Genomic DNA, 26660 nt, shown 5'->3' with positions numbered 1-26660 from the left:
CTGGAGAATATGACTTGTTGGCCGGGGCGTCTCTACAGCACCACAATGGTTCATTTATGGTATAGTGTGACACATTTGACCTTTATCAAAACATTGCAGTTGGTCAGTCCGGATTATGCATATTCCTTTTTATAAATATGGTAATTTCTTATATCCTCTATAAAATAGTATGGAATATATTGATATTTTTTATATTCTTCCCAGCTCCAAACCCTGATGCTCAGCTGTGTATCCTGTTTTGTGGTTTCTGACACCAGGAGGGAGATGAAAACTAATTCTCACACCGAGTCCTAACTGTCAGAATGAAATATATGTCATAAAAACTGCAGCAGCGTTCCCTCCTATATGTCTTGAAGACAGGATTGTCAATTTATTATATATGCTGTCATGTTTTGTATTTCACTGCAGAATAGGCTGGAAAGTCGGAAAGGAGGGGAGTGTGTGTCTGAGCCATGTGACCTGCTTTATGTGTTAGCAGCAGCAGATATCTCTGACTGAAGTGAGAGGTGCAGCCGCCTCTTGTCCTGTGGTGTGTGTGGTGCTGTGGGAGCAGGAAGTTGTGATGATACTATGCGGCGCCCTCTGTAGACGAAGACACGTGTTCAGCCTGTTAACCATCGCTCTGCTACAGTACACAGAAGTGTGATGGTTAACAGGCACAGCTCTCACTGTCTGTTAAGACCCCTGCTGTTTAAACATTTTAATAGTTAATAGTTTAACATGCACAGAAAAAAATACGATGATAGGGTTAGGGTTAGGGTTAGGGTTGAACTTGTTGACAGTGTTGGAGTCTCTCTGTGCAGGGCTCAGGTTTTCTCTGTTGTGCAAGAGAAAGTCTGGCTGGTCAGAGATCCAGGTCTTGAGGTCTGACGATGTTTGGCACCACTCAGCGTGCTCGGACTGCTGCATCCCTGTCAGGAGTCGGCCTGGAACTACGTTTGCATCACCCTGTTTTAGCTCATGGTTAAACTAATAAGAGCTGCTGTAATTGCTCAAGTATGCGTGGTTAAAGGATTTACATGCAAACTGAAAGAAGGAAAGTTCTGATGATGACGGGCAGAGTGGGTGCAGGTGGTGTGTTGTGCAGGCAGGTGTGCAAACACCGGACATGAAACAAACTTTTTAATTGGTCCCAGAGAAAAAGAAGCTCTGTCTTTATTAGGGGCCTAATGTGTCCTGCTGTCCTCCTTCTCTGGCGTTTTCCGTGGGTCACTGCATTTCACTCCACACATTTAGCAAATCTCCTTGACCAGGATTACTGCTTCCTAAGGACTTAGGATTTCTGCCTGCCCAGCACATGTTGCACAGTTACTGCTGGTGTGTTGTGCTTCCCTGTCTTTTCTGCTTTCACATCCACGCAGCCGGAGTCTCTCTCTCTGTCCAGCGTGACTGATAAATGCTATCTGAGGGAAGAAATAAAGAAGTGATGGCACAGCATGAAGACAAATTGTAGCTTTGAAAACACACTGCTGCATCTTTTTGGTCTTTGCGATGGAAGAATATTGAAGAGATGGAGGAGCAATAAGCAGGTTTACTGGGGCAATAACATCACGAGATTATTGACCAACTGTTGATTCCATTTGGAGACAGAGGAGTTTTTTCTGAGGGTTTTTTCTTTGGATTCTGCCCTGAAGCTACCAGCAAGTGATTCTGTTGGTGTGTGAGTGTTTATAGAGCAGAGTAACAGAGGATATAGAACATTTACTCAGTAGTATTGTAGTTAAATATCAACTTCACGTACCTAATTTACTCTCCAATGACATTTTCCTGGGAGCATCCTCTTGACTTTTAGGCAGGAACTTGATATTTCAGTTATTCTAAAATGAGCACTTCCAAGAAGAACAGCTTTTTCCCCATGGGCCCAGTGTCCTCAGCCCTGATGTGCGCCACTGCCACGGCCCCCACCGCAGACAAGCCCGGACCTCCGGCTAAAGGGGCTTTCTCCTCAGAGGGGGACAAGGACAAACAGAAGAGCCAGAAGCAGGACGCTCAGTCCTGCGTGGTGGAGGAGTTCTTCTGGATAGGCAGCAGCATCGTGGCCTTCTCCAAGTGGCGGCTCGGCTACATGGGTAAGATGAGGACGGTGTGGTCGCGTTCACACCTGCAACCCTGAGCTTTTCTTCGTGGTCACTACAGGTGAAACTGGTCAGCTGTGGAGACTAATGTGGCTTTTTAGGGCTCTTAACAAAAGGAAAAGAAAATGTTGGGCTCATACAATCTGGGCAAGGTGATGAGAGGGTGGTGTGTTCACCTGACCGGCAGATGTTTGAGAGGTGAGCCGCATGTTTTTATCTGTTCACAGGAACATTATCTTTATCTGACAGCTTTGACTGTGAGCTGACTTCAGCTCATGCTGACGACTTGGTTCATTTACGATATGAGGTTTGGACTTCTCAGAGTGAGAAACCAACTGTTCTGCATTGATCATTAAACAAACAGATTTTAATTGGTTAATTGACCATTTGTGACAGTGAAAGCTCAGACGTTATGTCAACAAGCTCTGAGTGTGTGTGTGTGTCTTCAGCTTCTCTTCCTATAATTTGCTGTGTGTTTAGTGTGAACACATCTTTACTGTTGCCTGAAGATGATGCACTTCTCCTGCTCAGGTTTGCTCAGTGTGTTGTTGGAAGGATCTGCTCCTCTACAACCTAAAGACAAAAATACCAGCAGTCGTTTTGAGCTCGGCCGACCTGTTGCCCCTGGCAGACGGGTGTTTTTAGTATGAGTCATAGAAGGGTTTGCAGGTCACTAGATGCCGACTTCAACACTTTTATAAAAACATTTTCAAACTTTTATGGTGCAGAAAATGCAGACTCAGACTGTTGTTCATTCTCCCATCCCACAATAATCGAAGAGGCTCTCTGTGTTTTACCTCTACACCTCCACCCTGTCAGTCCTCATCAGGTTTGCTGCTTCAACGTCAGCAAAGTGACCATCTGCACCATGGAATCACCTGTGTGTGTGTGTGTCTGTGTGTGTGTGTGTGTGTGTGTGTGTTTGTGTGTGTGTATGTGTATGTCTGTGTGTCTGTGTGTCTGTGTGTCTGTGTCTACAACATATGGCCACCAGACAATCCTTCTGGACTTAACCTGGTCCCCTGACAGAGGCGAGTAGCTAACTCCACCTACTTGGCCCATATAGTGACAGCAGGACAGCAGCCACCCAGGTCACCCCGCCACGTCACCGAGGGGACGCCCACTTGTCCCACTTGGCCTCAGCCTCGGCTGTGTTTCTGTGGAGGGCTGCTACCTCGCCTGCCACAGGTCGTCTGCTTCCTGCTTTAACCCCATTAACAACCCTCAGCAGCTGTGGCCTCCAGCAGAGCTGCCAACGCCTGTTAAATACTGAAGGCTTGATGTAGGTCGCCTCGTTACAGTGCCCTTCCAGGAAGACGCCTGACGTGTACTGGTGCTCATTCTGTGATAAATAATCTGACACCAACAAAAAATGTATAAAATCTGAACATTTTTTAAAATTCCAAATGTTCAAATTATAAGAATTCAAAATATAAATATAAAGAACTTGAAAAACCCTGTTATTTTCAAAATATAGATTATAAAGAAGAATAAAAACCTGAATAAATAACTATTGTGAATAACCCACATCAAACACATAAAGCCCCTTAGGAGGTTTTCTACTGAGTGGTGATTTTCTCTCTAGATTTGGTGACTTTTAAAACAATTTAGCTACTTTTTTTTTCATAAAAGCATTTCGAACTTATCTAGAGAGGGATCTCCTCTCCCTCTCAGTGAAGAAGCTCTGATGTGGCTCTGGACTGACAGTGTCCAGTGGGTGGGACAGAGCAGCAGCACGTTCAATCGACCAATCACTAGCCAGACATAGACGTGAATGAGCTGTGAATGGGGGTACCTAACAACCAATCACTGATGCACGTTGTTTTTGTTCTAAATGGGGCCCCTTCAGAGAAGCCTACTGAGATATCATTGCAAATCATCTGTTGGTTGTTTAAGGGGGAGAGAGACACATTTTAAGATTTCTGATCTAAGATTTAAGATTTTACTCATTTGAAGTTATGAAAAAATAGAACAACAACAACGATTCTTTGAGAAATTCACAATCAGCTGTTTTGATAATTGAGTTTTAAGGTAGAAAGTCTTCAGTGAATCAACTTATGAGGGAAGGAAACGACAATAAAAGAAGCTCTGAGGAGGGAAGCAGTGGAGATAATTCACAGAGTAGAGACAGAGTTGTAGAGTTTGACAGTAGAAGAAAAAAGGAAAGAGCATGAAGAGAGAGCAGTACACACATGTAAAACACCTTGTAGAGGTGGAGAGAGACAAAAGTGGAGCAGACACAGAAAGGCAGCGCGCTCTCTATTTGTGGGGGTCTGGCCCTGTTGCCATGGATACAGCACAGATTTAAAGTGTGCTGATGTGCAGAAGATGCATTTTTGGAAGGAAACGCTGATGTTGAAATGGCTGAAAACAAGCTCAGATCTGATCTGCACACTTGATTAATGAGAGCACGCAAGAAGCCTGAAGAGCATGAAGACACAAACGCTGGCTTCAGTAGATGAGGAGAAACCTGAAAATGCTGTTTTACACACATGGAGGCTCAGAACAAATCAACAGCACAGATGGCAAGTTTTTAATTAGGACATAACACATCAAAGTGTAAATGTTACTAATTTAAAATTAAAGGTTCATACACAACATTGTCCAAGTACATTCCTGTTAGAAACACTAATAAGTGATTAAAGGACCAGTGTGTGGGATTTAAAGGGGACTATTGGTAGAAATGAAATATATTGAGAATTATGTTTTTATCAGTGAACAATCACCTGAGACTAAGAACCGTGTTTTCATTAGTTTAGAATTAGCCTCTCATGTCTACATAGGGAGCAGGTCCTCTTCCACAGAGCCGCCATGTTGCATCACTATGTTTCTACAGTGGCCCTGAACAGACAAACGAAACACTGGCATACATATAATATATATATATATATATATATATATATATATATATATATATATGCAGACAGTGTTGAGGAAGCTACTTTGAAAACATATCTTTACAAGCTACCAATAACTTCTTACTGGAAGAAGTTGAACCACAGCAAAGCTACTCCAGGATAAAATCTAGCAGTTCCAACTGCTTTGTAAAAAATGATCAAATTAATTATGTACTGTACATCTGACATGAAATTATAACAATATATGATATAAGAAAGTCATGTGCTGGGAAAATACACAGGTCATATAAACATAAACTCCACCATTCTTGGGAAAGTGCTGGAATTTCAGCTTTTTTTTTAGAAAACTGCTGTATAGTATATCTGTGGAGATTCAGGAGGTTTATCCATGTTAATGTTGTCAACTTTGTGTGTGTGTGTGTGTGTGGGGGGGGCGGGGCATCTAGGTCAAGATTGTTGTAATTGCTTTATAGACACAGGAAGATTGCAGGAGCCTCACCACCATGAACACACGTCCCAAACCACTGGACTGTTCACTGATTCCTCCAGACTTTATTATCCAGGTTGAATCAGCCTTCCTTTCCACCACTTACTGCTAAACAGGTGCAGGTCTGTGCTTTTAGTTGTGTGTGTGTGTGTTTGTGTGGAGTTGCCTTTATAACTATAATACATATAGTTACTCTAAGTTACTATTTCATGGTATTCAGTAATGTTTTAAATGATGTAATGATGTTTTGTGCAGTATCGTGAGCATCATGTAGCTGTGGGGATTTATTCAAATCCGTACTTGAAATATGTTTCAGTCTCTTGACTCTTGATTAATTTTATTTGTGGGTTGATTGCCTTTTATTTCCGCAGTGTTTCACTGCTAAAGCACCATCTGGACACCTACAGCCTCCCCTGACAGGCTTTACTTCACCCTTGGGGTGCTAGTTCTCGGTGAGTGCTTCTTAGTGAAGAACAGTGGGAAGATATTTCAAAGATTTAGTTGACTTCCCAAGGGGTTTCCCACACACAGCCAGCTACATCACATGAGCAAACATTCTCCTTTTAGCCGACTGGCAGGGGGAGTGTGAGCAGAGCGTCGCCTCCTCCCCTGCCTCTTCATCCCTGAGTTAATTGTGTTGAAGGCAGCAGCAGACCAGAGTGTGTTCCACGTTGAAACTGTTCTCTTTGGTGGCAGTTTGATTAGATTTAACCTCTCACTGCACTGGTGAAATCAAACGTGTGTGCAACGTGACTAAAAAGCGACTGCTGTTTTCTTCTAAACTTAACTCCACTTAGTCTCGACAATCAGATAATCCGTCAGTTTCCTTTTAATGTCAGTTTATCGAACACATGGTGGGTTGGCAGTGGGGCTCTGAGGCTCGGCAGGCAGCGATAGCAGCAGATGTAAATGTTGGCCAACAGGCTGTTAGAGAGTGTGCGGCTTATCTCTGACAGGAGGATGAGGATGAGGATGAGGATGAGCCACTCAGATCGCTGTGAGGAGATAGTTTTCAGCCGTGCGCCATCCTGACCTAAGAGCCCTCGGGGTCTGCAGGCTCTCATTCCAACCAAACTTTGACAGCAGCGCATTTCATGGATTACTGCCCCCTCTCTGGCTGAATATAAAGTATAGATCCTGAGCTCTGCTACAGCCGCTGGTATCAGACGCTGCAATCAGTTGGCAGCTACAGAAATAACTCTTCCCTTCAAATCAATAAAAAGCTGCTGCAGCCATGTTGCATTTATGTCACATGAGAGAGTCCAAGCTGTAAAATCATTAAGGGTCAGTTGGTTATGGATAATATGCTCCTTTATTCTCCCACAGTAAATTGAAACCCAAACACATCAGTGATGACTGATTTGTCCTTTGTAAAACGGCTCATGTACAGATGCACTGAGTGATTATACAGTGAATATTCATTATACAGTCAGGACAGATTTTTGCATTTGGTGCATCAATATTGATATTGACAGGGCTGTGATTCAATACTGTTGAGGATAGAATACCTGTGGATCAGCACCAAGACTAAATTACTAAGTACTATTTTTCCTTGAACAGCTGTTTGAAATGTTAAACAATGGGAACAGTGTGGGGTCATTTTTAGGCTTATAACCAAAATTCAAACAAACTTCCCTTTTAAAGCTCCATATTTCACTCTTCTGCTGTGTGAACACTCAGAGAAACCAAATCCTGCAAGGTTGGATGGTGGGTCCAGGTGGGCGGGGTTTGAAGCATGTCTGAGAGCAGTGACTGCTTTGTTGTGACATCACAAAGTTCCAGAAGTCCTGACGGCTGGTTTTAAGGCTCAGTGTCTGAATACAGGCTGTGTGCATTTCTCTGTGGACTGAGGCTTTGATACTTTCGCAGTATTAATATAGAACCTAGACCTGCTTTATAATCACAAACACATGGACATCTACCTTTAGACTGTGTGGAGCTTTAAGTTGTGGCTCCTTGGTCATGTAGTCAAATTTGCACATGATAATTATAATTACATATTAACATTACATAGCACACATGGTTTAACATGTTTGATGACAGCAGAGACACTTCGACCTGCTTTACAAGCAAGAGCTAAACCAGCTACCATAGTTACCAGACAACAGTAGCAAAGCTGCCGAAGCTTTCAAGGTAGAATTTTCACCGAACGCGGTTTATTCTGTGTCAGGTGCTCACAGGTGTTCTGAAAACAACAGAGTTCGTTTCTGTAATTTGCTGCTGATTTGGCTTCTTATCAGCACAGTCATGGAGGATATCAAGGTACTTTAAAACCATGAGCCCCCCTCATTGCCAAAAATCATCATCCTTGTCTGAGTCTCTATCAAATCTGAACACACTTATGTTTTTAGATTCAGTGTGTCACTTTGTGAGGATATCATCATCATCTCGGATTTTCAGTTCAAATAAATGTCCATTAATCTGCTGAAGCATGTCTTCAGGGTGTCTTAAAGGCTGAAGGCCACAATGAGAGACTTTAAAAACCGCTGCATTAGTCTCATTCAGCAGAAATGATTTTCCTCACAGTGTGCACAGAACCAAAGACCTGTATCCACCGGTTCAGAATGATCACACATACTGTTTTATGTTCAAATATAGAATAATATTATGTCAAATTCTTAAATCTTTTTTTTTCCACAAGAACTTTGATGACAATTTGTGTTTTACCTCTGTCACGTTGATCTTTCTGTGGATTTGCAGATAGTCACCTGAAATTTGACATTATGTCCTGAAAACAGATTATTTTCCCAGAATTTGCAAACAAAAGTTCATCATCGTGCCACTGAGGATCTGTGAACTTCTGGTCTTGGCAGAGAGTGGATAGCGAAGTTGTATTTCCTCCTGTCAGCCATTTGTACCCTTTGTTTCTCTTTCTACAGCACAGTGTGTAGCAGTTAGGATGATACATCGAGACCTTGTGACACCACAGTGAAATGTTTGTGTAGAAGTGGTGAAGGCTCAGAGAAGAGAGATAAGCTGTGTCTCAATTCAGGGGCCACATCCTTTGAAGGCTCCGTTTGAAGGCCGACTGTTTCACAGTGGCGTGACAAGGCTGTCAAATTTCAAAGATTCTTTCAAATGCAGCTGACAAATGCGTCCTTCGTTTCCCGGGCAATTAAGGATCTAATGGGTGGATCCTCCACAGCCCAATCTATCCCATGATGCATTGGTGAATCCGGATAAATCACTCAGCACATTAAACAGCAGCCCAGGGAAAGAAGGAAATCCTTCAGACTGTCTGATTTTGTTTTGGCCATCGAGGTCTACAGAGGCTGCGCCTTCTTAGACGGCCTCCTCCCAAGGATGTGGCCCTGAACTGAGACACAGTTAGTGTAGAGACTTCACCCAGCTGAATGTTTCAAAAGCCTCATTACATCATAACGGTGACAGGATTCAGGCTCAGAGTCTTTCAGAGGACTCTCACCTGGATCCCAGAGTTCAAAGTGTCACTGTTTGTCTGTGACCCTCTCAGTGGTTCAGTGCATTTTGTCCTGAGACCTCCTGGTCATCTTGGTAGTAGTCATCCATTACACACTGACACAATGTATTCCTTTACCAAGATTTCAAAGAACTGATGTTTAACTATTGGTGGAGGCTGCACAGGCAGCACAGTGAAATGAACCAGTCTTGTGTTGGTGTGTGTAATCAGCCTGAGTCTGCACTGGTGGCTGTGTGGTGGAGCTGTGCACTTTGCTGATATGGTCCCGAGCAGGAATTCAATAGCAGAGGTTAGAAGAACAAGGCTGAACTACATTAACAATGCCCTGGGGTGTGGGCTCTTTGCAGGGAGACCACAGCTACGCCAAATCGATGCTCACTTAGAGCAATCCATCACTGCTGGTTTGCATTGTTTATTCACATAGTAGAGGATACGGATGTATGTTGCATTCAGGTTAAATAGGACAAAATGTGATCTGGGTTAAAACAGTTTTCTGTGAACTTCATCAAACATGACGTGCATTCGTTTGGTGTTGTTAAGGATCTTAATTTAGAAACACAATGAAAACAAGGCACATAAAGAATATTGGATGTTAATTTACGTCAAAGATCCAGTTTAAATCAAGCTCAAAATGTCTTCCATCTTTTCCTATTTTGTAGTGAAATTCAACATAATGCACATTTCCACACAGTATTTCCACCTACACAGCAACAGAGTCATGAATCATGTCTCTGTTTGTTTTCTCCATTAATATTAACTATTATTTTCTATTCCTGCTACTTTACCACCATAAGTTACCATCAAAAAAACTCAACAATTCATGCAGGTTTTTTTTTTCTAATTAAGATAACTTGTACCCCTAATCCACTGGGCTGAATTTACTATGTTAACAAATATAGCAAAGGCAGTAGTAGTATAAGGAGTAGTACTCTCATTAGTTTACCAGGGTTTTATTAGTGACCATCCTTTACTACTTTGTGCTACATTATTTAAAAATTACATCATTCGAATATCAGCTTTTGTTTACACCATTTACCAGGCTGAATTTTCCAAAATGCCTTAAATGCAGCAGGACTCGTACAGCAGGCATGTTGAATGTCATGTGTCAGTGATTGCTAACCTTAATTAGAAACATGTGCATGCTGAGTTGGCCTGATTTCCTCCTTGTTGTGGGTGTTAGATGGGATGTGTCAGGCAGCTGATCATTGATAATATGGCCACATAGGGTGAGACTGCGTCCCAGGGGCATGTGGCAGTCCACATCAGCCAGACCAGGCCGGATAGCCACACCGTTGTACTTCCTGTGGAGGAAATTTCCAATTCTCCCCCAAATTAATGGCAAGGTCACAAAGAGGCTTCATGCCAGTCATGATGTGTGTACGTCTCGTGGAAGTCAGTCCTCTCTTCTGGGTGTCTTTTATTCCTGGAAGTTGTGCAGGGACGTCTGTAAAGTTTAGGCCACAGTGTGAATCCTCACATCTAAAAAGAGCTGCTGGTTGTATTGATTGTTCTGGTTGTTGCTCTGTCATCGTATCTGTGTGCAGTAGAGGTCTTGTTAAAGGGCTTTTCATGGAGAAATTGCCTCTCGCTGTCGTCTATCTTCCTCCACTTTCTCTTCCTCCCATGAGACGAGCAGAAGCCTGTTGGCAGTGACGGGCTTATCCAGAGTGTTTGCTTTGCAATGCTGCGTGTTCATGTGAGTGTATCAGTAAATAACTATGTGAAAATGTGCACGTACACACATTGTCACAAGACACTTTTGGGGACATTACACAGACTTAGATTCATTTCTGGGAGACTTTCCCCAACTGTAACATAAACTTAACTTATCTATAACCTTAACTTAATCTTAACTTTAACCACTGACCCAAAAACCAGTTTTTCCCAATTGGATAAGCCTCAATTAACTGGTCTTTAGCCTGAAATTTGTCCCCAAAGGAAGCTTATGACAGAAATACACACACACTATCAGCTGCACACTCCAGTGGTTTCTTTTTTGACAGCTGTCCAATCTTTTTTTTTTCCTTCTGTCTGGCTTCAGTGGAGAAATGTATGAGCTCCATGCAGATGGGAACCCAGATGGTGAAGCTCCGTGGCGGCTCCAAGGGACTGGTGCGGTTCTTCTTTCTGGACGAACACAAGTCCTGCATCCGCTGGAGGCCGTCGCGCAAGAATGAAAAGGCCAAGAGTGAGTGTCTTCCTCCTTCTCACTGTCTCAAGGGAACATTTCAAATCTGTCTTGTTCTTGTACTTCAGTGCCTTTAATATCCGAGCTTATGGAAAACCATTGTGCCATATTTTATGTGACAGGCAAGGGCTTATTCAACGTTACCGGGCATCCCATAAGCCCATTTTACTCTGAATACCAAATGTCATCCGTCCAGGGGCTCAGCTGCACTTCAGTTTGTCTGAGTGACTGTGGCAGCTATTCTTAACCAAACTACTGCATTTCACTGCAAACTACTATCAGTTAATAGTGTTTTAATTCATCTTTCAAACAATCACTGGTTAAATCTAGGAAATCAGGAAAAGCTCATTAATCATTTCAGCTTCAGTGTAGACTGTCAGCTTTAATTAAAGGTGTTTACATCCACATTAGATGATATAAGCAGTGTAACGTGTACACCATCTGTTCTGCTGCACAGCTTTAGCCATAATAAAGCAAATGAAGTTGAATGCATTATGTAAAAAAAGAGAAACAATATAAAAAACCTTCAGTGTGTCTGTTGTGTGTTGTTAAATACTTTACATTACATTAATACAAAGAAAACCAGTTAAATAGTTAAAATAGCTTTTACATTATTGTGTGACACACACCTTTCCTTTTATTACTCTTGTGTACTTGTTCTACTCTGTGGATAAATGATTGATATGTTAATCTAACATACAGTAGGACAAGAGTCTTGGGACATGAAGGAAAATTCAGTTTGCTGTTGTCTTGTATTCACCACTAGTGGCCACAGTGGGCACTGATGAGTAACTGTATCCTGAACTGTTCATTGCTCATTCATTGCTATATTTATAGGGTATATTTGGAATGGGGGTTTTATTTTTGCCACCCTTATTCTCCAGTGCCTGTCTCTCAGGTGGCTTTTAGTTCTGCTAGAGAAAATTTTTGCCCCTGTACATTTTGCCCTTTGCACCTTTAAGGCATGAAGTGTTTTTGTTATTCAGAACTGGACATTTACTTTCCACACACAGTATCTGCAACAACCAAACAAAATGGTTTCCTGCTGTGTTTTAAAATAAAAGAGGGCTAAAGGACTTCTTAGCAGCAGCTCCCAGGATAGCTGGGTGTCTCATGGGGGCTTAGGGGCTCAGTTTCCTGTTGCTCTTCCTCCTCTGTACCCCTGGATTTAATTAGCCTCTTAAGTCGACTTAATTATTCATCAGCTTTAATCTGCCCAAACAGTCTCTTATTCACTTGCCCCCAAATGAAAATGATACACACACACTTCACTAGCAGATCAGAACACACATCTATTATCTGTCCATCCATTTATTCTGCTGCTTATTCGGAGTCAGGTTGCCGTGGCAGCAGGTTAAGCCAGGTAGTTTAGACGTCCTGTTTTAAAGCTCCTCCCAGGGATCCTGAGGTGTTCCCAGATCAGATAGTTTCTCCAGTGTGTTCTGGGTCTACCCCGTGGTCTCCTGCCAGTGGGATGTGCCTGGAGAACCTCCAGTGGAAGGTGCCCTGAAGGCATCCTGATGAGGTGCCCGAACCACCTCGACTGGCTCCTTACCCTAGCTACCAGGGACAGCCCAGCCACTTTATGGAGGAAACTATTTTCAGCTGCTTGTATTCACGACCTCATTGTCTCGGTCACTACCCAAAGCTCACAAAGCTCTTTTTATTACTCACTGGAAATATAACAGCTTGTTAAAGTTTTCATTTTCATATTGCAAATCACTTTTTTTATCAGCTCCATTATATAAAGAGTTTTGTCAAGTCAGCATCTCATCCTCTTCCTGGAAATAAAAGGTTGGGGAATATGATTTGTTAGTTTCCATAAATCTTTAACTTTCCTCAACATAACATTACTGATTGACTGAAACCAGTCCAAACCAACCAAAAAACAAATTTTCATTATCTGCTCAGCAGTCAGTCATGATCAGAGTGTATATGCATATCAAAAATTTTGCATGACAGGATATTCAGAAAGAAGCCCAGTGAGACAATGTCACAATGAATTCATGTACAAATCCATAAAGTCTGCACAGCAATAACATAAACTCCTATTGACTAGTGCTTGTGCAGTTTGTGGATATACACATCAACATGCAAAGACTGAGCCCTCCTCAGTCACCTGTCCTTGAGTTCCTAGCCTGTCCAAAGCCATTCCTAAAATGAGGAAATAATGTGTGATACTGGTCACATTATACCTCTGTAACTCATAATCATGACTTTATAACACCAGTGGCACATTCTCTGCAAAAGATGAAGCGAATTTACAAGAAAGTCCAAGTGAGAAAACTAATCTTCTGCATCAGACATCCTACTGAAAAGTGACACAGATTTCCAAAGCAGCACTTAAAATAATTTGTAGCACATGGACTGAGAAGATATGGGGAATTTACCAGATGGAACAAATTCCTCAAGGCTCCAAAAAGATATATTTATTCAAAGGTGGAGCCCTGCTCTGGGTTTCCTAATACAGTGATCTGAATCCCCAACATAATCTGAATCATACATATGTATAACATCTTACCTCCTTGTACATATACATTCTCATGCCACTCTATTTTTTGTATTGTTTACATTTTTGTTTCTTCTGTTAAATTATTTATAAAGAAAGTAGATATGGTGGAGAATGGAGAAAAACATTGTGAAAATTGTGAATATGAGAGTATAAGTTGCTGAAACTGAAATAAAAACTAAAGAAATAATAATTTGTAGCTAGTGAGCAAGGCACTAAACTCGCTGGCAGAGGAGATACTATTAAAAGTTATGGTCCATGAGCAGATTCAAAAGTTTATGACCACAAGCTTTTCAAACATGGCGTCACATTATTTTGTTTGTGCCTTGGTAGCTTGAATATCTACAACAGACATCATGTAAATCTGGCCACCAGTTTTCACCATGAATTTCTGCTTATTAGACTGTGATATATCATCGTACAGGAGGAAACTCTCCTGATGACGCTCCAAAGCAAATGTCAGAAAGTCAAAACAACCGTAACTAATCTTTCTATGAGCACTGACCACATCGACCTCAAGCTTTCCTGCTAGCAGCTCATGAAATATTCCAGACAGTAGTAGTGGTGGTTACTGCTCTACTACCTATCTACCAGATACCTGGTGTGTAGTACACTCCTGCATGATTTATAGAAGTGCTGCAATCAGGACAGCACACGTACACAGCAGCTGCAGCCACATGGGAGCTCACGCAACACAGCACAGGCATGTTGACTGTCATGTTAGATGCATCTCTGACAACCAGTTGTATATATACATACAGTAATACACAGGTTCTATTCTCAGCCTGGGGAAAGGTGTGTGTGTGTGTGTGTGTGTGTGTGTGTGTGTGTGTGTGTGTGTGTGTGTGTGTGTGTGTGTGTGGCATGTGGTCATAAGGGAAAATGGTTGCCTGTATATCACTGCATTATGTATTATGTATGTAAATAATGTTTCATCCATGTACTGTATACTGTGTGACTGAAGGACAGAAAGAGACACATAAGGGGGAGGTTATCTCCTCTGGATATTTTCAGGCACTGGGGAATTAACCTGCTCTGCAGAATTTCCAAACTAGCACAGGATCTGAACAAGAACCAGAGCTACTCACCATGTGCTCGCTGTCAGGGGCAAATCCAATGAATGACTCCAGGCTGTGTCTTCCAGTAAAATGCTATTACCATCTCATAAATGTTGTGTCCTGATAAACACAGCTCTCTGGGCACTGCTCCATGAGTATTCTTAAGCCTGAAATCAGACACAAGAATTTCCTCATTAAACTGTCAACAACAAATAATTCAATATTATGTAAGAAACTCTCAAAACTAGTGGAGTACTACAGAGAAGTTGTATTCTTATTGGCTTTTGACACTCCACAATACTCTAAACCTGGACGTCTACTCACTCCACTGGTGGAAGAATAATCGAGACAGTTTACTGAATTGAAGTGTGAATTGAACTGCATTTTTATGATCTGGAGGTCTGATGGAGCACACAAGTGTGGTTCAAAAATAGACTTGAAGTAATCATGTATCACCACAGGTGTGGCCAGAGATAAGGAAACACAGATCTGCGAGGCTGCTACTCTAACTAAATGTTATATTGCATCACTGACTCGTTGACTTTCTGTTCACTCCCACAGTCTCCATCGACTCCATCCGAGAGGTGTGTGAGGGGAAGCAGTCTGAGATCTTCCAGCGCTATGCGGAGGGCAGTTTCGACCCCAACTGCTGCTTCAGCCTGTACTACGGAGAGCACATGGAGTCCCTGGACCTGGTGTCTGGCACCGGAGAGGAGGCGCGGACCTGGATCACAGGCCTCAAGTATCTGATGGCAGGCATCAGTGACGAGGACAGCCTGGCCAAGAGACAGCGCACCCGCGACCAATATCCTTCACTTGCACAGTTACACAGACAAGTTGTCAACTAATTGGAACAGTGATTTTAAAGGTCCCATATTTTACTCTTCCTCTGTGGTTTATCTGAAGTGTTGATCTCCATCAGAAGATATATCTGTGGTTTTGAGACCCAAAAACCATCTCAGTGTAGTTTTACATCTCCTCTCTCAGGCTTCTCACTGGAGCTCGAGTAACAACAGGTCAGTCAGCCAATCAGAAGAGAGGATCTGAGCCTTTCTTCTGATTGGCTGTTCTGAGTGATCCAATAAAAGTATAGCAGATTTCAAGTAAACACTTGGATGGTGGGTCCAGGTGGGCGGGGCATCGGGGATGTGACTGCTTTGTTGTGACATCACAAAGTTCCAGAAGTCCTGACAGCTGGTTTTAAGGCTCAGTTTCTGAATACAGGCTGTGTGCATTTCTCTGTGGACTGAGGCTTTGATACTTTCACAGTATTAATATAGAACCTAGACCTGCTTTATAATCACAAACACATGGACATCTACCTTTAGACTGGATGAAACTTTAAGATGCAACTGTATCCATTGCATAATGTAGAAATGCACCAACATTAGAGAGGGTTTATGTAAGAATGTAGATAGTCTGAAAGTTTCAGTTTAAAGCACAACAGGCTGGATTTATCGACAATATTGACACATGTGAGTACAAACTTCCAAAAGCAGCAGCAATAAAAAGAGTAAATGTCCTGAATCTTCATGCTGACTTTCCCTAACCCATCATGTCATCACATGGCTGAAGCAGACCTTCGCTGAGGCTGATAAGAATGGCGACGGCAGCTTGAGCATCAGCGAGGTCCTGCAGCTGCTGCACAAACTCAACGTCAACCTGCCCCGACAGAAGGTCAAACAGATGTTTAAGGTAAGGAAACAACAAGGCCACATCAGGGACAGTCAGGACCTGGGTACATTCATTGGGCAGCCAGTGTTTTTATTCCAGTGTTTTTTCTGCAGTTTAGTATTTTCTCATTATGGGAAAAGAGGAAAAGTCCATTTTGTTCAGAGTTTAATGAAGCACATCTAAAGATGGTCTCACAGTCGTACTGGCTGCATTCAAGTGCTGAACTCTTTTCACTCGGTGCCTGTTGAGCAAGGTAGAAACATGAGATGATGAAGGAGAAGGTGAGGCCACAGTCTTTAAATCAATCTTTAAACTGAAGAAGTTGTGCATGACCTCCACACTCTTAAGTGAAGAGCCTTTCAGTGCTACACGGTGTCAGACTGACTCATTTCTATCAACACTGTGGATGCAGCACAAACAAAGAAACCTTCAGAACAGTGAATGATGAATGACGTCGTTTTTCATCTTCACCACTTGACAGGAGCTAGGTAGAAAAAAATAATTGAGTTCACTGTCCCGCTCAGCAGGTACCGGCTGCTATCAGCAACTTTTAAAGTAGAATGTTTTCTTGCATGTTACTCAAGGCATGAGTTGACATTGTGAATCAATCAGTACACCTTAAATGTCAGCATGACACTGTTGACCATTCGTTGTTTTTATTGGCTCTTGTTTGACATGATCGGATCCTCAGAGATGTACATGAATTTCAGTCTGATGATGTGAGCTGTGAATATTCAGTTTCCTCACTTTGAGGAAAAAAAGAGGTGGAGGTTGAGTAGAGAGACCGACGCAGTGATAGTAAAAACTATCATTAATAAATCATTATTTCATGGTGTCAGCATCGTCTCAAACATTCAACATAAATGCAGGTTAATGACAACTGCTGTGTGATCGGCTGTATGAATGTGTAAAGGAATCGAGAACCGGATCCAGTTTAGAACCGGTTCCTAGTTGTCCGATCCATCAGAATCATTCTGTGACTTTGTGCCTGACAAAGGTCAGAGTGAAATACAACTATGTATTAACATTAAGTTCAACAGGCGACAGTGTCTGTAAACTGAAGCTTGGAAAAGAAAACTGTGTCTCATGTGAACAATGTCTATATGTGCCCGGCAGCAGCGTCTGTGAGGACCAGTCCAGATAAAATATAACATATCATCTTAAAACAAGGTAAAGTTTATCTAGTCTGACAGTAAACATTTGGTTACAACTGTGGACTAATGCAAGACGGAAAGCAACAGGTTGACGCTGACTATTGATTAAATAATGAATTTAAAATGATTAGCTGGGCATATGGATGCACATCTTGCAGTAAATAATCAGCCAAGCGTCGTATAAATAGTATTTTATGATGGAACATTTCTAAATGGTAATCTGGGGGAGCCTGTTTAAATGGGTCTTATACAGCTGATATAATTAATGATAAAGCTGCAGCCACAGTCTGTAGACTTATGTTTACATTGTGAAGCCAAAGCTAAGTCCAGTGTGACTGAAATCATTAAGGGAATCGATAAAGGATCAGATCGATAAGCAGAATCAATAATGACACATGTATCAATAAAATCGTATCTTATTCCCGTCCCTGAAAGTGAGCGATCATCATTTTGTGTTTTCTCTGTACACGCTGAAACACCAAGTGGCTGTTTTAAGATTTACACACTCCAGAGGCCATTTTGGAAAAGGGGAGACAAACACTTTGCTTAGACAGAAAAACCGACTTGGAGCGTTTTCACACCTACAGTTTATTTTCTCTGGTCTGATTGAGTTGATGAGGCTCAGTTTGAGAAATTCACGTGAACCAAAATGCATCACTACAAAGCAGGTGAGAGCGTTCACTCCTCTTATTGGTCAGATTGTCTGGCTGTGACTTCCTGTGCAACATCGATCAGTGCCAGAAATGAAACATCGATTCACTTCCACACATCATCATGATGCTGCACAGACTCTGACTCTGATTGGACGCGCTGCTGTGAGATGTTTGAGTTGACTGACTCCTCCGCAGCAGAGGGATTAGCACGCTGCCTGGTTAAGTTTTAGCCTTCCTCCTACAGAGCAGCTAGCCGGCTTACTATCACTAAGTCCAGCAGCCTGTTGACGGTCAGCCATATGGTGCTGCTGGGACACAGATGGCCTCTGGTGTAATGCATGGTAAATACACCAAGGACTGGTCAGGTTGTGTGTGTCTGTGTGTGTGTGGGGACATTCATGAAGATTTGTGCGTTGACAATCTCTTGGCTTGTTTCTTGGCTTAACCTACTTACAGTGAAGAGGAAGAACCTGTGGACTTGACCTGTTACCCAGTCTGAGGTTGACTGGTGAGCCTGTACTGGGACACTGCTGCACATATCTGCATATTAATGAGCATGAAGTACTACCTTACATATACAGGGTTTTCTTATTCTCTAATATTTGTCCAATGCATTTAAAGTAAATTATGGTGCGCAAAATAATAACACAATGCAATTCAACAACACCACAAAATCCAGTCTCTAATATGACCATAAACAATCAACAACAAAAATGAAACGTTAGGATGATGATCAATTAAGAAACTCCACGTCACTTTTTTAAGCTCAGATATGTAAGTACTGATCAGAACAAATTAGTTTTTATCATTCAAATAGGAGTCAAAAGCAATTTAGCATTGTTTAGTTCAATAAACTTTATTTGTCCCACAATTTAAAGGGCCCATAGAGCAGACGTTAAAAACACACAAATACACAACAAAGAACACACAACCAGTGCAAGACAAACTGTACACATCAAGAAAAAACACTGACAGTGACATGAAGAAGACAACATCAGTGCAAAGAAAAAAAACATGGTGCGAAACAAAACCAGTAATATTATAATGAGAATGACAGTAACCATAACAACTAGTACAAAAAAATAATTGTACACATTTTGATAAACATCAGGCTATATGACAGATAATCCTAGTGCAATAAAAAAAACTGTTACATATGTACAGTAAAGGTGTGTTTTTGACATGAGGTATATGAACATGGAGTGTGTGTGTGTGTGTGTGTGTGTGTGTGTGTGTGTGTGTGTGTGTGTGTGTGTGTGAGACAGGTGATTAGTGCATGATCGTTAACTTTATTGTGTCAGTTTATATCATACAGTTTATATTACAGACATTTATAAAGTCAATTACCCACATACATATACACAAACATACACAGCCATATAGCTACTTATATACATACACGTGCATACAACTACATACATAAGCATAAACAGTACACACACGTATACATATGAACAGGGGAATGGAACAGTAAATAAAGAAATTAAAAACAAAAAATGGACATGTATGAATAAAAGAAAGAAAAGCAAGATAATGTCTTTGGTAAATTAAAGGTTTTGATATTTCATGTTAGAAGTGGACCAGCTACTGCATTTTTATGTAGTTTCACTAGTTGTGTGTGTGTGTGTGTGTGTGTGTGTGTGTGTGTGTGTGTGTGTGTGAGAGCCTGGGGGGAGGAGGGCTAACAGTCTGCCAGTTGTGTTGTGGTCCACTGTATTGAATACAGCACTAAGATCCAATAATACAAGACTGAAACTTTTCCACTGCGTGTGTTCAAACAGATGTTATTCAGGAGAAGTCTCAGTGTTGTGGTTGAAATCCTGACTGGAAACATCTGGACCAGGAAGCAGAGGCTTCTATAGAATAATGTAAATGGGAGACAGTTCATAGGTTTCTCTCTCAAACCCTGCAGTGTCCTCTCCCTCACTGTCATGATCATCAGCTCTGGTCACAGATGGTGTTATTGTGGTAGTCTCACCATGGACTTCCTGTTTTTGCTTCCATCCCTCAGGGTATTTCCAGTTTTTCTATAACTTTCTATCACTTTTTGTTTTGTAAAATTGTCCAACTATAAGTATTTGCTATTCTCTCTGGTGCAATTCAATCCAAATTATCTGTAGTTGTTTTTATCATCAATATGTCGTGAGTGCAAATCACAGGATTTTATGATTTTCTCATATGTGCACCAGGAGGCCTTATCTCTCCACAGCTCATTTAACACTGACAGGAGACATCCAGAAACAGAAGCTGTTAGTGACTAACCTCTAAACAGTGACAGGGCACCTGATAATTTAACATAGTCAAAATGATCCCAGCTGGTTCTGTCCAGTGTGAATAATATAACATGGAATGAAGTAAATCTAAAATACTTTGCTTTTCCACCGGCATCAAATCCATATCTACATTTTCCACATTAAAACAAGGTCATTTATCTTTTCAGTCAGAGAGCAACTCCTCCAGGCGTTTACTTTTGATGGGAAGCCAAGTAGACACACTTCAGCCTGTATGTGCCCATCTGATGTGATTTACTGTGGCGGAAGCCAGAAAGAAAGCTTAAGTGGTTGTTGTTGTTGTTGTTGTTGTTGTTGTTGAACTGTGTTCAATAGAGAAGCAAAGTGTTGGAGAAGCACATAATCAGAAAGTGAAGTTATTCAGGTTCATCCAAGTAAAAAAAAAAAAAAAAACAGAAACAAAGCAAAAACCTGCATCCAGCATCAGTGCTGATAGTTCTGATTTAATTTGCTCCATCAGAACCTTCAGATTCTGAAATCTCCCCCAACCTGAAAGTAACTTAAGGAAACTAACAAGGAAACTCCAGCTGACCCTGCAGCCTGGGAGCTGTGCATGGCCTGAAGACCTTTTCTAGTGACAGAGCAGAGGTGAGGTGCGTCGTTGGTGCAGCTGGTTGGATGTGATAGATGAAGGTATTGGCTCCTCCAGCAGAGGCTCTGCTCAGCGATTTCTCACAGTGGAGACTTGCATATGTACACGAGGAGGGGGGGCTTGGTAGGAAGAGCAAACTGTAATTCTAACTGATGAATTAAATCGTGTTAGCTGAGCTAAAACGCAGAGCACAAGCCTGCGAACAACTTAAGAGCCTGGATTCATTCATAATGAATGGGAGTGAATGAGGCTGGATTGATGTTTTTTCAGATGTTCTCCGGCTCTGCTGCGGCTGTGTGAACCTCCTGGGGCTGAGATGTGTCCTGAATAAGACGACTGCTTCTGAAAATAATTCCTTTTCCTCAAAGGAAGAATAACGATGCAGGTGAACTGCTGCTGTGTTTTTACCTCATCAGTGATTCTTGGATGTGTATCAGAGCAGAGCTCAGTGTCTGATAACTCTTATCTCATGAGTAATACTGTCTGTGCCTGTCACTCGTGTGACACTTGGTCACAACTTAAGCGGCAACTTAGTGACATTTACGCCAAACCAGCAGCTGAGTGTGGTGATGTGTGAGTCAGCTGGTGGTGGCAGTTGGGAGGCGAGATGTGTTAGTGTAGCAAGTTTTAAGTTCTGAGTCCTCTCTGAGAGTGACCAGGCTTTATGAGGGTCTGTGCAGCTTTTTTATCCAACTTCCCTCGTACTGAGACAATGTCCCGCATTTTGATTGGCTGTAGTTCTCAGTCAGTGCTGCAGGACAGATGCTTTTCTAAAATCAGCAGCTGTGTAGGAAGCAGAGAAGGCTGTCAGGTCTGTGCTGCTAACGCTACGCCCAACAGGGACAATTGTGACAAAGTCAGAAGCTATGCAGATTTCAGCAGATTGTGATCGACCACAAAGGAAAGGAAATGCAGCTGTAACAAAGACCGGGGAACTACTTACAACTGGGTGAAGCTGGTGGAAGGTGATTCTCAGAATTTTTTCCCAGAGTTATTTTTTTCATTCACACAATGACATGAAGTGACACAGAACATGAGTTTCACAGGGAACGTGAGGCTCAATCAGAGACGTGCTGGTCTATAGATGCATTTCTGCTGAAACCCGGAGATAATTTCCAGACAAAGGGTACCAGCAGCTGAAATTTCACGGTACAGCCCAGCACTGGTAACATGTCCCACATTGTCCCACACAAACATACTCTCTGTCCCACATTTACTTTGTTGTGATCGGATCACCTGTCTTCTCGGCTACAACCTCATCCTGTCAGGAGTCACAGTCTCTCTCTGATAACGAGGTTTGTGCTGTGGACTAATGAAGAGACCAGGAAAGATCCATTAAAACTGTGAACCTGTGGATTCTTTTCCAGGGATGTCACAATACCAGAGTTTTGGTAGTTTTTACCAACACCATTGAATTTCTACCATTCTCAATAAAAACAGGAAACAGCAGAGGCTGCTGCACAGTGTGCTAACACACCTCCATACACTGTCGTAGTGTACAGCGGTGGTTTAAACGTATACGTTACCTGTGGTTCTGGAGAAAAACTACCATCACATTTTCACAATTTGGCATCGACTTGGTGCCGAAGTCTCATTTCTCGTGACATCTCTGTTCATTTCTAGAGATGCACTGAACCAATCCACAGGATGAGCATTGGTGCCATTAGCCATTACTCACACAGTTTATTCATTCAGTCACGTCAGGCCAAGGACTTAATGTTTACATTTCATATATTTTACTCTTTTCTCGGTGATGAAGCCTTGAGGATTTAATGTTTACAGCCCAGTCTCTTCATTTAAAGCTGTAGTAATGAAACTCTGCAGCAGGGGGAAGGTGGGTCGCTCTTCAAACACACAACCCAGTGCAACACTTCATTTGTAGCACACTTCATCTGGGAAGCGTCTCCTCCCCCAAAACATGAACATTTTTTACATGAAGTTCTTTATTAAAGTATTCTCACACCACACTGAAATTATTTTTACCACCATGTGTTGCAGTCAAATAATAATAAGCCTGTAGAATCACATCCGCTCACTGTGAAGGGTGTGGCTCTCTGACACACTGATCTCAGGCCAGCATGTGTGTCCTATACTGAGCTGCTCAGAGGCCGAGCTCCAGCCAACACAGACGTCATCGCCCCGCGGTGAATGGCTGCCTCCGGTGCTGCTTGGCATACGGAGCCGGTCACAGACTGTCGCAGTAAACTGAGGCAGAGGATTACACAGGTCATGGTGTGACCCACTGCAGAGCTCCGTTAACCTTGTTCCAGGTCGCAACCGTAGCTGTGGCCCTTCATCAGCTGACTCAGGAACCTTCCAGCTCGTTGCCCCCAGAAAACCAAACCTGTTGTTATAACACAATAATGATCATGACGGAAGATGTAACATCCAGACTGGTGTTAGTGTCAAAATATATTCATTCAGAAAAAGGACCAGATGGGTTCTTTCTTTCTTTCAGTCTTTATTAAGGACACAGCTCATTTTAGCAAGAAAACAACGACAAACAAAACAGAACAAAAAAAGAAAGATACAAGTCCACAAGAATCAGACGTTTGCCTACAGGCTGCAACTTCAGTGCTTCCACAGTTCGACTAAATTGTAAAGTAAACTTAAATACACTCACTGACCAAAAAATTAAACATCACAAAGCCTTTTTTCCCTCAAACAGTGGCTTTAATCCATGATTTCTTTTTCCTGCACGCCTCAGTTCTCCTCTCAGTGTCCCACCTGCAGCGCTGGAGCTGAGCTGCACCCTGCGGCCTCTCCACCAACAGGGAAGGTGTCAGAAAAACACGACTTATAGCAGCAGCAGCGGCGGCTCTTTAAACCAAAAAATGAAAAGGTTCAGAAAGATTCAGTTCTTTATTAAATGACCCTCAGTGTGGTTTTATTGTCTTTTTGACCTTGTTTTGTTTCATACATGTGAAAGCGACACTGTTGGATGGTTGTGTTCAGGTTTTTTCTGAATAATATACAAATGTAAACACAGCACTAATTTTTCACGTGTTGAAATAAAATATTTTTCTCTACACACACAGAGGGTTTATTTCTCCTCAGTTTTATTCACTAATGTTTTTTTGAGACCAGCCCAGGTCACACCTGTGCAGTGATCATGCTGTGTAATCAGCACCTTCATATGTCACACCTGTCAGGTGGACGGATGATCTCAGTAACAGAGAAAAACTCACTAACAGATATAAACATGTTTTCTTAGAAAAATCTTGAAGATCTTCAATTTCAACTCGTGAAAAATGGGAGTAAAAACTAAAGTGTTGTGTTTATATTTTTAGTGCATTTTCTTGTCAGCATTCTGAACAGGTTTCATCTCTGCATGTCCACCAGTTATCCAGCTTCAGACTAAACTCCAACCAGAGCTCATGATCTGAAGCTCATGGAGCAAATGCATTTGTGTCCACATCATTTTTGTTGTTTTAACGGCAGAAAAAACAGTTGCTGCACCAGGCGCATGGTGCAGAAGTCTTTTAATTAATCATGGGAGTGTTTTGGGTGTAACATGCAATAAACCAATCAGAGTGCTTAAAAGCCAGGATTGTTATTATAATGGCTCAGTGTTTCACAGAGAATTTGATTCCGTTTGCAGTCAGTTGATGACATAATGTGACCAGTGAGTCCAGTCCTGACACACACAGCAGCAGCTCTGTGTGTCCTGGGGGGGCAAAGAAGAGCTGAGTGAATCAATGTGCTGCACACAGATCTGCAGAGAAGTAACTGCACACATCACAATGTTAGACATATTTTATATTGTAAATATAAATACATTTTCAGTTTGTTGTGGTGGATTTACCAGGTATTAAGAAAGAATGCGTCTCTGCAGAGCCTCAATTATGTCCAAGACACGTCCATGACAAATGACAATGAACGCTCTGACCTTCTGAGGCTGTGTTGTAATTTTCCACTTGACACATTTTACTCTCTTGACAATGTCCTTGAAATAACAGTGAAAAACTGCACCACTGACTTCAGTGTATTTGCTATTTCAGTAACGTGGACGCTGGACAGGAAGATGACAACTGTGTCTCTTTGAAACCAGCAAAGACTTGTGTGTTTCTCTTGGTGCCAGGTGTCAGATGGAGCCCTCAGAGTCCATACTGTCTGTTCCTGGAAGTTATTTACACACATTTGATGTCAAGAAATTATTGGAAAGTTAAGGACATTTTACAGACGTTCAGCACAAAACAGCAGAATGGATTTTACCCCGTCTGTTGCTTTAGATGCTCTAAGTACAAATGTAGAGAAGCAAACACAGTTAAGTTGTTGTTTAGATTTGTTGAGAAAAGAAACCAAACTAAAGCTGTTGCTTGTACCTGGTGTGCAGGAGGCAGACACCGATGACAACCAGGGGACGCTGGGCTTCGAGGAGTTCTGCTCCTTCTACAAGATGATGTCGACCCGCAGGGATCTGTACCTCCTCATGCTCACATACAGCAACCACAAAGACCACCTCGACACTGACGACCTGGCCCGCTTCCTGGAGACGGAGCAAAAGGTACACACTGATTCTCAGACTGGCAGTCAAATGTTAACGCTGATGTAGCATCGCAGTCAGTGGAGCCAAACCAGAGATATCAGGTTCTTTTCATCCCTACCTGCCACAGTGCTGATCAGTGAGTGGAGCCATCAGTTGTATTTAACAGGCTGCAGACTGGTAGAGGTGGAGACGTCCATCCACTGTGCCAGATGCTTTGGATTAAAAAAAATACCGTTGTCAGCTCTCATTGAAAAAGTTTAATGTAAAAAAACGGATGCAGTTGATCTGAATCTTCTGAATGAAACCAGAGACGTCACTGAGCTGAGAGAGCACAGTGTTTACTGTCACTCCATCCTGTGGTGTAACCCACATTATCTGCCGTCTGCAGGCTTGATTATTCACACAGGAGCAACAGTAATTCTGCAGTAACACATCCTGCTACATCAGTTTATTTGGACCCTGAGGGCTCTGAAAATCAGTGTTTGCAGGTCTGGAGCTGATCCACAACTGTCTGTAGGTGGCTCAACAGGTCAGGTGCCAAATCTGCTGAACATTATGAACCACCTCAGGATGGTGAAGACAAGTTTTACCTGCATTAAGCCAATAAGACCAGGCTGGTGCTGGCAGCCACAGCTGGGATCAGACCGCTGTACCTGCCTCATTCACCGGGCTGTGTGATCATCCACCTCTGCATGTTCTCTCCCAAACTGGGGAACATGGAGTTAACACAGGAAATGAATAGATCACGTTCTCTTCTCTCCTCGTGTCCGTCAGAGCTTCCTCATGTCACTGAAACACTGGTAATGGTCCATGTCTACAGGAGGATGTAGCTCTGTAGGTGACTCAGATCCTCTCCTCTGATTGGCTGACTGACCAGTTGTTACTAGAGCTCCAGAGAGAAGCCTGAGAGAGGAGATGTACAGAAAGTGACTGATAATGAATTCATAGTCTTTGTCAGTTGCACATATCCTGCGGTTGTTTCTTTATATTTCAGCTACAAAACAGTTGCTCCTTTGAAATGTTTCTCTGTTAAGGAGAAAACTGAAGCCATCCACCTGAGCATGAATATTTCCATCATTTTCATCCAGATTTACTAAATATATCAATTCACCGATGGCCAATCAGAATACCCATTTGCTGTCAGAGGTGCTAAAAAGGTGCTTTCTGAATATTTAACAGCCCCCTGCTTTTAA

The 26660-nt window shown here is 42.2% G+C and overlaps 1 protein-coding gene across 1 annotated transcript in view; it reads left to right on the top strand.

Annotated features, from left to right (window-relative positions):
• The window catches only part of plch2a (phospholipase C, eta 2a), a 189283-nt gene that overhangs the window by 128523 nt on the left and 34100 nt on the right, over positions 1 to 26660 (top strand). The window contains exons 3-6 of the mRNA XM_071475080.1: positions 10901 to 11047; positions 15176 to 15421; positions 16182 to 16309; positions 25315 to 25485. Of these exons, the coding sequence (XP_071331181.1) occupies positions 10901 to 11047; positions 15176 to 15421; positions 16182 to 16309; positions 25315 to 25485 (692 nt within the window). The remainder of the gene's footprint in view (positions 1 to 10900; positions 11048 to 15175; positions 15422 to 16181; positions 16310 to 25314; positions 25486 to 26660) is intronic.

The sequence above is a fragment of the Trachinotus anak genome, unplaced genomic scaffold (assembly GCF_046630095.1).
Source record: "Trachinotus anak isolate AG129_WGS33_773 ecotype Australia unplaced genomic scaffold, CSIRO_AGI_Tana_v1 ptg000004l, whole genome shotgun sequence".
Classification (NCBI taxonomy): Eukaryota; Metazoa; Chordata; class Actinopteri; order Carangiformes; family Carangidae; genus Trachinotus; species Trachinotus anak.
Note: the sequence above shows the minus strand (reverse complement) of the source record. Positions and strands in the feature narration are given on the sequence as shown.